The sequence below is a fragment of the Melanostigma gelatinosum genome, assembly GCF_949748355.1.
Source record: "Melanostigma gelatinosum genome assembly, chromosome: 17".
Taxonomy (NCBI): Eukaryota; Metazoa; Chordata; class Actinopteri; order Perciformes; family Zoarcidae; genus Melanostigma; species Melanostigma gelatinosum.
In genome coordinates this window covers 7,963,160-7,979,668 of record NC_136650.1, presented here as the reverse complement: position 1 = coordinate 7,979,668, position 16,509 = coordinate 7,963,160, and the positions used below count along the sequence as shown (strand labels likewise).

At 42.4% G+C, this 16,509-nt stretch overlaps 1 protein-coding gene across 1 annotated transcript in view; it reads left to right on the top strand.

The window, feature by feature from the left end:
* The window catches only part of angpt1 (angiopoietin 1), a 52,346-nt gene extending 37,331 nt beyond the window's left edge, over window positions 1-15,015 (top strand). The window contains exons 9-10 of the mRNA XM_079288480.1: window positions 9,207-9,337; window positions 13,397-15,015. Of these exons, the coding sequence (XP_079144606.1) occupies window positions 9,207-9,337; window positions 13,397-13,560 (295 nt within the window). The 3' untranslated portion in view covers window positions 13,561-15,015. The remainder of the gene's footprint in view (window positions 1-9,206; window positions 9,338-13,396) is intronic.
* The last annotated feature ends 1,494 nt before the right edge of the window (window positions 15,016-16,509 follow it).

Here is a 16,509-nt window from a genome sequence, read left to right as displayed (position 1 = left end):
ACTGTGAAACGGAAATTACTCAACTTTCAGAGAGGGTGGGAGGTGTGCAATCATTCCTTTGTGAAATATAAGGTCCTAATCCTTCACAAATGAAGTCATTCTTTATGAAATAAATGTAATATTTATTACCGGTATGCTTTATGGACCTGCTATTTAATTGTATTCAGTCATCTAATTCTTGTCGGCTTTGGCCGGCTGAATAAAACTGTTCAATCAGTTCATTATTATCAGATGATTGAAATAACTTGAATCATATTTTCAAAATAAAGTGTTATTTCAGTACTTTGTTTTCTTTTGGTTCATGTTTTCATGAGAATAGTAATAATGGGCAGTGCACCTTTTGAGAATATTTTCTATGATATCTCAAAAATAGAGATAATTCAATGGTTATGAACAGTTCCCCCCCAATTTAATGATTTTTGGGATAAATTATTAATTCTGTCAGTGGATACGATTATTTTTTGCCTGTGTTGAAGGCCTTTTTCACAAAGGCAATCCTGCTTCAGCAATTCAAAACCGATAAGTTCAAGCTGTCCAACACTGTCATCTTCAAGGGCTTAGAAAAGGGATACTTTGCCATTTTCAAATAGCTTTGTATTATCGCAGTGTGCGCAGATGAACGTGTTTGACTTGCCTCTGTGTTGCCAGCGCCTGCACGTCTCTGCTCATTTGCCGGAGGACTTAAGCCCGGACGCTGCAGCACGGGGCACAAAGAGGCAGATTGTGTATCCCTCTTTATTTCTGGATTTATCGTATGTAATAATATTATCAGTGTAGTTGAAAATGAGTCGCTTAGTCAATCAACAGAAAAGAAAGTTAATATTTGCTGGCTCCTTAGTGTACCATGACAGTAAACTGAATATCTTTGGGTTTTGAAATGCTTGCCAGACGAAACAAGACATGTGAGTATCTCAACTTGGGCTTTGTAAAATCTGATGGGCATTGTACTATTTATTAACATTATATGGACCAAACAAATGATATATTAGATCAAATAAAGTACAGATTAATGTATAATGAAGAAAATATAACGTTTGCTTCACTGTAAACTTAGCCTTAAACTTAACTTATTTAAAAAAAACATTTGAACTATCTATCACGCATGCTCAACATGCATTCATTTTGCATAACTTCTCTTAGAAGTCGAGCATTAGAGCATGCAGCCGATCAAGAGGCACGCATCGATGCAATAGCAGCCGAATAAAAGAAGAACTCTACTCTGGCTACATCTGCACAGTGTGAGCTGACATCAGTAATGCTGTTTTAAAATTAAGCAAACAAATCTTGTGGACAACACTGAGGGATACGTTTGGGTTGACCAGCGCTCCAAAGTTCCCACTGAACCTCATAACATTGTGAAATGAGCTCTGGAGTCTTTTTCTTCATGGTCACTATAATTGCAAAGGTTACTGTCTTTATAAATGACACATACACTCCCCCATCATCAAATCTAATTTGGTTGCTGCGATACAGCATGGGTTGCAGAAAGGAAAATAATAAAACCAAATATAATTTGATGACCTACGCATATTTGTTTTACGATAGCCATCAGATCAACACATTCAGTTAATTACCCTCATTTATCAAAGTTCCTTTGCTGCACAAATTGGCATATCAGTGTAAATAGACGAGGGAAAGTAAAAGGCAACCTTTATGAGAGCAAAGAGTCAGAGGCAAATCATTGCACAGAATGAAGAAAATTGCACAAAACAAAATAACGTAACAAGAAAAGAGTGATCAACAAACTGAACTGAATGATACACAATGTTGGCTTGCATAAACAGTTTCAAGATAAACAGTGATGACTGAGAATGGTCATGGAGTTAAAGATTTATAGGTTGAGTTGTTATTGTTTCTAAAATACAATGTTTTAACACAGGCTTTGCAGATAAATACCAAAGGATTATCATGTCTCTTAGCTATGAAACATCATCTGAACTTGAACACAATGCTGTGGTGTATCATGTAATTACTTCCAGTAACAAACTTTAAAGTAGTGTTAAGAGTGAAGGCAGCAGAGCTTCTTGCAGCGTATTCAGAGAGAGTTGCAATCTCCCTGCAGCTTATTGAACAGGACGAGCAAGTATAAAGAAGTATCGTCTGCATAAAGATGGATTTGAAAATGACGATAATTGTAAGGAAACAGCACAGAAAGTTAGAGAATAACCAAGATACCCAAAGTAAGTGCATGTAAGCTATCTGAACGCTGGCTAACCTCCTGTGGGTTCCTGACTAGAGGTCCACTTAAATAGCTGCAGAGTAACTGTTAAAGTGGTAGACTTCATGTTAGAGGAGAAGGGCGATCAAAGTGGCATTCCAATGAATGCTCACAGTTGTTTCAAGAGTTTGACCTGAAATAAAACGTTGGTGCTGTTGATGTATGGGGGTTATGAACTCCAAAGGGTTTTATGTCTCGTTGAAGAGAAAAATAAGAAGAGTTTGAGTCCTCATGCAAGATCATTTAAAGGCAGATATAGTGCATAGTACGAAATTGATTACATTTTTTATAGTTAGGGCCGTTAATCAGTCATTAATCAGGCATAAAAAAGTGCATTCAGATACATCTATATGTTAAAGATCTGACTGAAATACATAAAATGTTTACATGTTGAAACCGTTTCGTGATGTGGACTCAAACCTCAAATCATATATTTTCCAACATGCAGCATTTTTGACGTTTAAAAAAACAAATCCTTTGCTTTACTATTCATGCCCAAAGCCTGACCATGTCAATGTTTTTTCTAGGATTAAGAATTTAAAGTTAACTACTTCCCAGAGGGGGAATGTGTGAGTCTGTTTAACACGCTAATGCACGGAGCATGGTGAAGTACCCTGGGCACCAGATAGAGCCTTCATTTCCAAAACGTTCTGAGGTATACATTCACAGCAGTTGAATATATGCGCAGACAGAAGTTGAGGTTAACATAGAAACATGTTTCGTTCGTACCGTTAAAGTACCCCCCCGCTGTAAGAAAAAGACTGATGTGTTTATTTTTGAACAATCCATTACATCGTTATTCAATATCCTCCCCTATTTGGACAGCCAAGTTCTTAAATCCAGTGATTTCTCCACATGATAACGGCCCAATTTGGAATCAGATCTCGTTCCGATGTTTTTTCATGTGAGGATTTCGTAAAGAAATTGGCAGATATTTGGGTTCCAAATCATGGGGACTCTATTTTCCAAGACTCACACTGAGATTGTCTGAGATATCTCAAGTTATGTCTTGAACACCATCCCTGAAAGCTTCAAGCTCCACCGTTTCCAATCACACTGAGATGAAGCATCAAAGCTGCAGGCTGCAACGCAGAAAAAAAGATCATTTTCTGTGTTTGAAATGAACAAGTTGTTGTGTATTTAAAGTGTATCTTAAATCAAAGTTGTCATGGTTTTTTTTTTTTAGTTGCGGTGATTATGCGTCCCTATCGCCTTCTTGAATTCAACCAAAGAAAACCCATTAAATTATGACGGATTGAAATGAAAACAAATTACTGTTCACACCTAAAGCAACCCCAACTCAAGGTTCCACCTAACACCGTCTCCAGAGCTTTCAACCACACCACATGGTCTTCATCTGTGGATTGAGAACCATCTCCATGACAAACAAACTCAGCCCGCTGATGAAGTCCTGCGACACGGTTGAGAGCTCTGGAAAAAGCTATCAAGTGTGCCCTGACTTCAAGTTGTGCCAGATTTACAAGTCAAGACTGAGTTCTTACCTGGACAAAAATTTAAATTAGTTGTCATTGTTTTTAACAAAGGATTGCACGATGAAATGCAGTTGGTAGTACTATTTTGCTACATAAGAAAAAGCACTCTAATATATGATGAAGGGTGGAGGATGAATTAAGGAGTCGCACAGCCTGAAGTAAGAAGCTTCTCTTAAGCCCGGTAGTACGGCAGCTGATGCTTCTGTAACGCTTTCCAGACGGCAACAGCGGGACAAGGCTGTGGCTGGGGTGGGTATTGTCTTTTAATATCCTCATCTTCTCACCAATATTACTGATGCCAGGCAGATGCCAACCAACGATGTTCAGGACGGCTTTAATCCCCCGCTGTAGAGCCCTCCTGTCCTGGGCCGGGCACATCCCATGCCGAGTTTGTAATGTTCTTTTAATGAACACAAGACGCAAAGAAGACGACCGCGCCATTCACTGCATCCAGAAACTTTATTCATATTACCTTGGCCAGTTCCTTAAGCAGAAAACCCTGAAAATGTATTGCACTACAGCTAACACAGTAAATCGTCCGTAGGATACGTACTGTTCCATGTGTTTCAATGGAGCGATATGTCACCCAGCGGCTCTCAGCCAGCCAGACACCTCTGTGGCCTTGCAGTAGGAAGCGAACCATCGGTCAGCGTGATTAACCTCTGCAACGGGCCAATCGGACTGCAGTTCAGGAGGCTAACGACTGCCAGGTGTGCATCAGCACGCGCTGGACCCTCAGCCGACTGGATTGTTGGCTCTGCGTATACGGACATGAAAGAAAGCAAAGCAGGCTAAGCTCGGCCGTGTCAGTCAAGAAGATGAAAAGTGGCATATTTTTGAAAACCATTTTCATTTGAGTCTCGGGAAAGATTTTACGCACATTACAGTGATCACTCACACCGTTTCTGTGTTTTGTATTTCTGCCATTTATTATTCACTTGAACTTTCGTGCGCATGCATTCCGTTAAGACACGTTGTTTTATGGCTTTTCCTCCGTAACCTCTCCGGAGACGTTCTTCCATAAAGTCGCTGTGTGACAGCAATATCCTCTGCTCAGAGTGACACGGTGTGTTGTGAAATGGGAAGTGTCAGATAAAAGCAAGACAAGCGACATGTTGGCCGATCTGAGGCCCCGAGCCAATCCCGGCCCGCTCAGCTGTAATCCAACACGTCTTTCCTCTGTGAGGAGGGAAAGGGAATCTTTTTTTGGTAGGACCACCTCTGAGGAGTCCTCCATGTAACACCGCTCTGCTTTCAATTAAGTGCATTTCTACAAATGTGAATATCAGGTTTTTTAAGGTGCTTTATAGGGAGATCGGCTCTGATTCACCTTCTGATCTGAGCCCGACGTGGCAACAGTTACAAATACAGCTAATTGAAAGGGTTTTAACTAAAAAATATGTGAAGCCTTCATTGTGCCTGTAAAAACAGTGCAATGTTTTAATGAGTTTGATAACAATGATGTGTTTAAGAAACAGTCATTTACTTGGAAGTGCTCTCGCATAAACACATCGGACTCATTTCTCACGTACAGTTTGCAGCTGTAATAATACTCAAGATCGGGCTATTTAGTCACGCAAATAGTTTTAGTTTTATTTTAAGTGAAAATGTATCTCAATTGAAGACATAATTAGGCGGTGTGGAATGACATTTGTCGTCCTAAAGACGTTTATGTCTTTGGGAAAAGGTAGATGTTTCATGGCAGAATTTGGCTTGCTGCTCAAAAGTGTTCCGCCTAGTCCCGCCCCACTGTGCTTCAATTGGCAAGTACTGCAATAAGGAAGTAAGTAGACGTTGGGCGAGTCTAAGCAGTTTACTGCTTAGAGAAGAAAGAAGATTTATTTATTTTTTAGTGTAATTAGTTACTTTTTACTCATTAAAAGTTTTATATTACTTAACTCTTTGCTTTGTATCAAAAGTAATACAATGGGGGCAGAAAATAACCTCTAATGCGGTTAAAGCAGGAAAGTCAGTAAATCGGTCCGCATTGATCTATGAACGTGGTTGATTCTGTAAGTATCTGCTGTCTTCATATGTTTGTACTGCACAGAAAGCTTCTCCTTCACTTCATGAAACCCTGCAGCATGTGAAGGTAGCAGGACACGTGTGTTAATATAATATAACAACTGTTTGATATATTCACCTTCACATAGCCGTTTTGCACTTTGCCACGCTGCCCATACATGAACCGAAACTAGAAAGCGAGCATGGAGATGGCCACACAGTCCCGGGCGCCTTTCAGCTTGCAATTGGCATTCGTATTCAAACTGCATCTGAGGGTGCAATGCATGCTGAACCACATCACGGGCCACCGTCAAGCTTCTGCCCACCGACGGGCAAATGAATAAAGAATGGACTGCGGTCGCTGATGGCACCGTAAATTGTGCATCAATTGGAACCGCTATCCGCCCCGTGGGATAATGCGCTAATGACATTACAGCGCAAACACACTCATAAAGTTTGGCAATTTGCCCTTTTTTTGGTCTTTTATGACTCCAGTAAACCTACAAGTTTAAGTTGACCGGGGTGGTATTTGTGTTTAACAGAAGTCTCAGCTCAGATGTTTCAAAAGCTCTGCATCACCGGATCCCACCAGGGGTAAATTGGATGTTTTTTGTTGTTGTAATTTGGCTGAACTGATCTTAATGCTGACATGCACTGCTGCTATTTGAACTTTCAAAGTATTTCGAAAGATCGCAGACAAGCCGACATCCCCCAGTGGATATTAGAATTATTGGATGGCGGGACACCAAAAACTCCCTCTCATTGAGTGAAACCAAATGATTCCCCTCACAGCTCAATGTTTTGGTTTCCAATGAGCCTTGACCAATCACATTACTGAGTTACTTCAACAGGAACATTCAGATTGGCATGCATTGCCCGTTGAGCTCCTGTCTGGCCCTCCGATCCGTTTCATTAACATGATTTACCAAACGCCATCTCTCCAAGTCTCTCAGTCTATTTCTCTCTCATCCTTACAGACAGGCCTCGGGAATCTTCCTCTCCAGTTCATTACTTGGCCCATCTTTTCATTTGTGAGTGCATAATGGATCCTGACAGAAAACAACTGCAGATGTCGGTTGAGTTGGGGGGGGGGGGGTCGTCGGTCTGCGTAAATACGCAGCGCAGCCGGTAAACACAGCCGCCGACTATTTAAATCAGCCCGTCCAAAGTGTCATGCTGGAAATCCCTCGTGATGATGTGCCCCGGCGATCCGTCAGCGCAGCAGAGATCGCAAGAGCTTTGGAAAAACGGAGCGCGAGTGCGCAGCGGAGTCTGTTCTTCATCAGAGCGGTAGCAGACCCCATCCTTGGCATTGCATGTTTTATTCCTCGGAATCAGGAATTAGCCTGATAGAAGTCATGCTTCCCATAAGTGAGGCAGTGTGCTGCGAGTTTACTCTGAAGTGGAAAGCGTCGCCAGAGACATCTGTTTGCCGAGCAGAGACCGGTTGACACCTCGGCACGTACCGTTCACACACACACACACACACACACACACACACACAGAGGAACCTGCGCATTTATACGCACACCCATGTGCTTATTCTCACAGGCCCTTGTCCAAACTCGTCGTTTGGTGCCACTGATTAGACACATGACCCACCCTTGCATTGTAGGATTACACGCATCGGTTTACTGGCTTAGTGAATTCCCCACGGTGACCCGCAGTCACACTTTTTTACTCTGCTGTACAAGTCAGCCATTTACACAGCTGTCCAAATACAGAAGTCTTTTCCCGCTAAATGACTCTCTTTCTTAGGGAGTCCTTCTTTGAGGTATTCATGCTGTTTTCAGAGCTACGAGCTGCACAAAAGCCAGACGAGTCGCTCAAAGTCTCCCGAAAACATGACATATGTTTTGTATTTGTTCCTTTCCCGTAAGGTTCACTACACGCCCATGGTCCCCTGTTGTCGAGCAGTGAGCTCAGGGAAATGCTTTCACTGACAGTGAACAATTAGTTCATAATAGAGACCTCATTGGCGCGGCGCTGCAGTCCCTCCTCTTTGGATGTGCGAGCTCTTCTATCGGGAGAAAGTTGAAAACGAGAGAGCGTGAGAGAAACAAAAGACATGAGGAGAAAATAAAAAACAGACAAGCGTGGGATGCAGCAGGTTCTGCTGGGGATGGTCGAGCTGTTTCGAAGGGATGAAGGAACTGTCAGAACCGCAGCAGTTCCCGTTCACACCGCGAGTGAGTTGACAGTGGGACACGCCCTGAGCTCCTGAGCTGCCTGTTCGTGTCCAATGTGTGTGCAAAGGAAGCTGTTTGTCATCACTCCATTTATTCAGTGTGCATTAACAACAGCAGGGACTTTTTTGGGGAAGAGGAACTGGGCAGCATAAACTGAACAGACAAAGGCAATCGTGCCACCTACAGAAACTCAAACTTTAGTAACAAAAAGTCAAAAAATAGGATTTTCTTCTTTTTTTTTCTGAACTAAAACTTATTCTTGTCAGTTTCCCAGGATGATGTACCAATTTACTTTGGTAACTAATAGAAAGGTAGAAATGATGAGTTCCTAGTTGCAGCTCGGTGTGATGCACCAGCCTGTAGACGCACCACTTGCATGCTGCTTAGCAGCCCTGATAAGGACGAACATATTCTAGGTTCTGCACAGTATGCACTCTACACTTATTGCATGCCTGCATCCTTTGACATTTTTTAACTACTTTATTTTGAAGTTTTAAAATATGTTCGAATATTATATGTTATAATCGAACATAAATAGAATATAATAGAAATAATGATGATGTAAAAAATAATGAACACGTTATATTAACACATTAAGTATTAAAAATATATCATATTTGTTTTTCATGACATACATTTCTGATATCCCTGACATGCTTAAATACAGAATCCTTTAAATTGTACCTGGCATGACATATATGGACTGGCAGCAAGTATGTCGGAGTGTGTAAATCGTTCTTGTGATAGGAATGTATGAAAAGAAGAAAAAAAACGTAGCATTTGCATACTTAAGCACAAGAAGACAAGACGGAGAGAAATATTGCAAACTTGGATCCTAAAGACTTGAGTTTTCCCTACCTGCCCCGCTGTGGATGGATGATAGGTTAAACAGGTTGCTTATTGCTTTTTGACTGTGTAGCTGTTAAAGGTCAGTATTTGTGGTGTAAATTAACGTACTGTGGACCCGCGGATGGAAATGTGATTCCCAGACATTCCTTACACTCTCTTTCCTCTCGCTGTCTCTCTCTCGCTCTCTCTCTCTCTCTTTCATTCTTTATTTGATCTTCTCTCCACCCTGTTAATGTTGTGTCAGGTGCTCTACATGTACTCAATCACAACAAAATATAAATATCTCTCGGGAGACATTTCTTGCAGCATGTTATGTCTTCTTGCTGTCTTTATTGCTTACACTGCGCACTCCACCGCGCTCGTTTCTCTGTCTCCCCATTCCTCCGACCCTGATGTGTTTTCATGTCCTGACTCCCTCCTCTTCTTCCTCCTCCTCCTCCTCATGTCTTTCAGACTGTTCCTGAAAAGCCACAGTGGGACTGCAGGCAGACAGAGCAGTCTTGTAATCCACGGAGCAGACTTCAGCACCAAGGACATGGACAATGACAACTGCATGTGCAAGTGTGCCCTCATGCTCACTGGTGGTAAGTGCAGCCAAGTGGTGCTTTACAGAGGGGATACTCCTTCATCCATAGCAAAAGAGGGGACCACCTGTATATTACAAGTACCTCCTGGTGTGTAGATCAAAGTTGAATCAGGATCTTGTTCTTTTTTTTGCCACTTGGGGGCAACACAACAAGCTGCTAACACAACATTGACATATTATCACCTTATAAAGTTAGCAAAGGTGTTAGCAAACATTTGCTTATTTGCATTACCAGCAGACACAGAGAAGCAGTTACATTCGTTTTGGCCTATGTCTCTGGCCACCTAGCCACCTTATTCTTATTCTCCGTTTTTGGTCTCCACTGAGGGAAATATCTGGCTGTTTAGCTGCTAAACACTCCACTATGTTCACTTTATCTTGCCAGCCTCAATCAGCAGACCGACGGAAGTATTACAGGCTATGAAAACCAAAACAATTAGTTAAAAGATGCTTAGATTGTCTGTAGGTTTGTCACAACAAACTGCAACATAAACATTAAATACAGTACAGTCATCTGATCCATGGATCCCAGAATGCATCAGAACACGGGGCGGCCATCATTTCAAGGAACGCGGAGGGGGTGGTGGGAGGCATACGCAATGAAACTGACATAGGCTGGTATTACTATTGACGAGTTCCAGAACACTTCAATACCCAGGCCAGGCACCGGGTTGAAGTGACTGAGGGCTGTTAAAAATTGCGAGGGGTCAAGTCTTTTGCACAAATAAAAGACATAGATTTAACCATGCAGTAGCCTCAGAAAGGTCCAATAACAACAACAGCATAAGGCTACTGTTTCAAAATCAAAGAATATTTAAATCAGAGCAATCAAATAAGAGCATAGCACTGTTTCAATTTACGTAAGGTGGAACCATTTGCCTTCCTTTTCAGCAATGTCTTCTTCCTCTCAGGTCTCAGCAATAAACTCGGGGAGGATACAATGTCATTATTATCAATATAAACCTTAGGTTAAACCACAAAAACCCAAGATGCAATGAAGCGGTATGATCATATAAGCATTTGTGTCTCTATGGCACCAGCGAGACAGTACGGGATTGCTTTTAGAAGAAAAACAATTGCATGATGTAATCATTCCAAAAAGCAATTTTCTCTGATTGGCATCATGACGAACCCCACAACGTTCATTGCCTGGTCATTAGTTCGGGTCGTTATGATCGCAAACCTGCACTTGCGAGACGTGCAATGGGCTAACATGGCCACTTATACATCTATCTGCACCTATTAGGGCTGTATTCCGCATCCCCTCCCAGTTGCACCGTGGTTGGAAACAGGCACATTATAAAAATCCCTGGGCGCGGCACCAAGTGTCAGTGAGATTTAACATGACACCGCTTCTCCTGCTGTGTAAGTGGAGCCCAGTGGCCCTCGCTGTCACCTCATGGCAGCTCTACGGCTGTGGAATCGTGACCTGGTACGAATCAAGCATATTTTTTTTTAAGTGGCGATTTATGATCAGCATTACCTCTTAGGTCACTGTGAATGCAGTGGGTTAAAGGGAACTGGCATCTGATCACCAATCAACACCCCCTGCTCTGCTTGATTCATGGCCTGCCTCTGGCCAGGCCACAGAGGAGAGGCATGACAACATGTAGCCTGAGTTGAGGCTGGTCCGAACCCAGCACCGCGCCGCAGTACAAACAGTATATCATTTGATTTATTCCCTCGCATTTATAAGAGCCGGGCTGACATCAAGTGATGTAAGTGTCTGGAATATGCAAGAGGAAAATACTTCTCTTCTACATTCATGAGGACAACTGCAGCATGCCGTGTTAAGAAGACGCAGGAGGATATAGTGGGGGTACACATACAGACACCAGAACATACAGTATGGATAAAGTGCTGACAGTAGGAGGTGGGGGGGGGGGGGGGGATCCCTCTATCATGAGAACAAACTGCACCAGACTTTTTTTAAATTTTTCAAAAGAAGATTTTTACAAGTCAGTAAAGATATCTGTCCTGGAAACAGAGAGGATACTGGTCATGAATCCCAAAAGATTGCTGCTGTGCACACTAAATGTTTATAGGCGTGACGGCCGTTGTGTGGTCTGCACTTTATCAACGAGCGAGGGATGGCAAGTAGGAGACATTCGCTGTTTTCTGCTGTTTAAGAGGAGAGAGAAAAACACTACCTCAATCAAATAAAACAGCAGGTTGCACAACACGCTTTAGGATGATACCACCAAACCCCATCCCATCCTTGTATCAACTACAGGACATTACTGCCAGCTTTTCGACCGGCTATTTCAACAATGTTTTCATTCTATTTGTGGCTGGTGTGGTAAACTACGTAGTGTGAACCCCAGCCTCTCTTTTGTGATTAATCGGCTCGCAGACGTTCCTATTTAAAGCTGCTTTAATGTTTTTCCGGCAGTGGAAACAAGCTGTAAACTCAACACATGTCAAAACGTATTGCTTATTTACACATTCAGCAGATAGCTGTCTAGTCAATTTAAGTCCAGTAATTACTCACCTTTTAGCTCTGTTTTGGTCTCCACCTCATGAGGGACATATCTCCTCTTGAGCTGCTAAATGCTCCACTATGTTTCGAAGCTAATCTTTAATCTTTGTCTGTCTGACGTTTGGTGTTGGGCAGGAAGTGTTCAGGGGATTAGTATGCCTGTGCGGCGGCGACAGCTGTGTTTTTTTTATTTTGGGGGGTTGAACCTGCATTCTCGTGAACACTATATCTCAAATTTGGCACAAAATCCACCGAGACTCAAGGATGAGCTGATTTGATTTTCGAGATCACCCTCACAAACACATTTTTGCCCCAAACGAGAGAATTCATACGCTAATTTTGACAATTTCGCACACACACACACATGTTGTGAAACTGCAACATGAGTGGTTGGCGGAGGCATAAAACCCGGAGGCGGTTATTGTAGTTTAGAGCTTACATGCTGCGCCTGCTGTGGCTGGAAACTCAAGAAGCCTGCCGGCCTTTAAAACCCAAACCATGAGCTAAAAGACTGAAATGTCCTGTGGAGCTGAGGGAAACTGGGTGACAATTTCTCTGTGGATTCGTCACCACAAGCAACCACTTTAACATTACAAAATGTATTCAATCAATCATTAATTGACACATTTTGACGACAGCATCTTTAACCTTTCACAATTTTGGTCCATCTGTTAAGATGGCAGGTGCAGTAGCTCCTCTGAAAGAGCTCCAAAGCTTGAGGACTATTCCCAAAACAATCTTAAGAAATTATAGCAGAGCAGGTGCAAGTTAATGTTTGGTTCCCACTGGCGCCAGCTCCTGATTACCGACAGCTCTCGTGAAATGTCACACTGTAGTCCGCCGTGGTGTTCGGGTCCGACCGGAGAGCCGAGAGGAGCTGCCATTTGTCCCCGCGTGACTGACACATGCCATGCCTCACATATGTTCCATATCGGACTGTATCAGTGAGGGCGAGTTCACCAGTTCAGGATGGATTACATGTTATATTCAGAAATATATGTTTCTATATTTACAGAAGTTACGTGGTAGATATTTATGGTTGTTCCACACATTTGGTCCATGATATCTCCCCACTTCTGAGTCGTAACTGCTTCAGTGACCGGTAGGTAGAGGGAGAAACAGTAAATATAAGTTTGGCGGTGCTAAACCATTGAGACCCTTCTAAACTCTGCTAATTCTGAAAGATACAGGTAGCCAATGTGTGTGTTAGGTTATAAAATAGCCGTCTTCTAAGTTCAAGCACGTGCGCCCTTCCTCTGAGCACCACACCAAATGTGTCACCTTTGGAGTGGAATAAAAGTTTCCCATGCCATTCACCCCTCTGGTGTCAAACTGGAGCTCGTGCACGTGTACCCTTTGCTTTAAATAGAAAGAGGTACCGATAGCAGCGTAATGGTGTCTGCAGCAGTGCCATGGCCCCGTGTGAGAGGGCATGGGAAGCTGTCAACCTTTACCAAGGACAAAAACGTCTGCTGGAGGTGACTTCATCAACGCCTTACTCAAAGCCTGGTTCCTTCTGCTGAAAGGCATCGACGCTTTGCAACTAATATGTTTTATTTTCCCTTATTCTCTTCAAAGGTTGGTGGTTTGATGCCTGTGGCCCGTCCAACCTTAACGGCATGTACTTCACCCAAGGACAGCACATAGGGAAGTTGAACGGTATCAAGTGGCACTACTTCAAGGGCCCCAGCTACTCGCTACGGGCCACGGTCATGATGATCCGCCCGCTGGACTTCTCCTAGTCCTTTGAACTTTGAACTTCCCCATTTCATCCTCTTGTCTCATCTCATTTTCGCTGGCCCCCGGGAGTCATCCACTGAATCTGTTTCTATTCAATCTGGTTCCTCTCCAGAGCGACGGCTATTGCTGCGCTGCCTCGTAACCCTTCCCCCTCAGCGGTTACTGAAAAGCAGCCACGAGGAGGAACGACGGAGCGCGAGATGATTCACCTGAACTGTTTCTGTTCCCAAACACATTCACAAACTTGATGTTATTTAAGGACAAAAGCATTCAGTATGTGTTGTCTCCACACTTGCAACGTGTGCACATAAAGAGCCCGTTATAACAGCTCTTGAAAATTCAAGCACGATGTCAAACCACAACTTTTCCATTATCCTGGGGACCTGCGCTGTAATAATATAGAGGACTTGAGCTCTTCTGAATGGAAAGCAGCTATAGAGCAGCACTGACTCTTCAACTGCAGGACAGAATTTATCTGGAACGCTATAAGGAGAGGATGCTTTTCTATTCAAATGTTGCTGACAGAGCCGATAAATATTACCATTGTATTATATATTGTGTTGTTTTTTTGGTATTATGTTTGTTATCCCAACTGTATACAATATCCAAAGTGAGATGAAATTGTCTTTTGTACTACAAGTGTAACACACGCACAGTTTTAAGGTGACCTGAACATTCAAGCGATGAGCTGGTCATAGTTATAAGGGTCACTTGGAGCATTTGCTGCCTTGACAGTGTGATTATTATTAGACTTCAACACGTGAGGTTTTTATTGGGTTAGATTCTGGACTGAGACCCATTTGCATTTGTTGTTGGCTGAGAAACGACTCGTACCTGCCAAGGTTCAGCATGTGAGTGATCACCGTACCTCTGCTGGACAGGAAAAAGAAGGACATTAATACTGATTCCTATTATTAGTGATGTATAACAATTACAGCTGTGTGCACATGGGGGAAGAGAATGCACGGATGCATATACAAGTAATGTGTGTTTTTTCAAATACACAGAGATAAACAGTGTATTCCAGCGTGTGATGATAAAGTACCACGTCATGATCCGTCCATATTTACAAAGATGTAAATGCTTATATTAAGCTGATGTCCCGCAAAGAATGAGGTCAGAGTTCATATTTCTGAATCTTATTGCTAACTCTAAAGGGCATTATAAAAGCTCTTTAAGGGTAATTTCAGTATTTCTCAACACTATTTTTCCACGTTTTTGTGACTAATAGGGACAACAATTTTTTGAAATTACCGGCAGTCCAGTATTGAGGGAGAACGCTGCAGACGGCAGCCGCTAAACGGGCTGCAATGGACTCGCTTGGGGCAACTCCTCACCGTCAATGTATGTCCTCTAGAAGTGCTGGTTTATGCCACTGACAGGCTCAGATTGTTGTAAGTGTCTGACAACATGATGGAAAGGACCCTACAGAGAAATAAACCCTTTTTCTAAACCTTTCTCTTGATCCGGTCTGTCTTTTAGCTCGGAGAAGACTCATTCTTAAATCTTTTTGCCATTTTCGCCATCTTGGCTTTTGAAGCCAGTTCCAGTTCCCAGTGCTATTCAGGCGACAACCTCTGGTTCTGAAGAGCAAAGCCAATGTGGAAGTGTCTTAAACTTGCATTCTTTCTAATGGCCATCAGGGGGCGACTCCTGTCCGATTTTATAGAAGTCTATGAGAAAATGACTCTACTTCTCACTTGATTTATTACCTCAGCAAACATTGTAAACATGAGTTTATGGTCTCAATCTCTAGTTTCAAGTCTTCTTCAATACAGCATGATGTTCATTTAGTAAATTATGGTCCATTCAGAGTCAAATAGACCAAAAAGCAGGGCATGCTTTAGGGCGTAGCTACCTTGTGATTGACAGGTCACTAGCACGGCGCTGTCCGGACTTGTCCGTGTTTTCGTCTTACAACTTAAACCCTTTCACAGTGTGTTTTCACTTCATGAAAGATAATTGTAAAATTTTGGTCGCCTAGAAAAGTTTTACTCAGGGCTCGGTTGGACTCCACCCTCTCGTCTCAGTTCTGGTTGCAAAAAAACAATATGGCGACGGCCAAAATTACAAACTTAAGGCTTCAAAACGACAGTCCACAAACCAATGGGTGACGTCATGGTGACTACGTCCACTTTTTATATACAGTCTAAGACTCCAACACAACAATCTACAACACCTGCACTCCTCTCTCCAACTCACGTGGTCACAAAACCAATCGAACTGCATCAGGCGAAAGGTACAAACGCAATCAGAGCCTGTCAGTGACAAAAACAAGCATGTTTAGTGGACATTTGGTGGACGTTTGGTGGACGGTAAGGAGTTGCCCCTGGCTATTACATTGTAGCCCGTTTCCAGGTTGAAAAGTACTGAACTTACCCTTCAAGACTGGTCAAAACCTCTAACCTTAAGACAAAGAGAAGATCGTTAAGACGAGTTACAACATGTTTTACACAGACATGACACAGCCCAAGAACCCAGCCAGTTTCTGTTTCTCATCAATGTAGCTTTGAGGGGAAAAAAACAGAAGAAACTCCTGGAGTTGGATATGAAGCATGAAATGAATGATTTCACCAAGTGATCCGCGTGAACGCATATTTCATAACTTCTAGCTTTGTAACAACAGAATCTACTGTGGGATATTAATAAAGGTACATGTGGCGAGAAGATAAAGCATATCTGCAATTTATAAAACTACAATTGACATGTTTATTAACGTACTAAAATTTTATGATTCAATGTGTGTGTGTGCGTAGAGCAGCTCTCCTGCGGAAAGCTATTCTTTCTTTTTTGTTCTGTTTTTACTCCAACAGAAGTACAATGGTGTTTTGAAGTTGAGCATAACACATAGAAGTTAAGATAATAACCCTGGAGAAATGTGCCTTTGATAACTCTGCTTTTACCTCATTCCATTCCAGATTTTGCAGATTTATTTAAACGTCTTTTTGTAA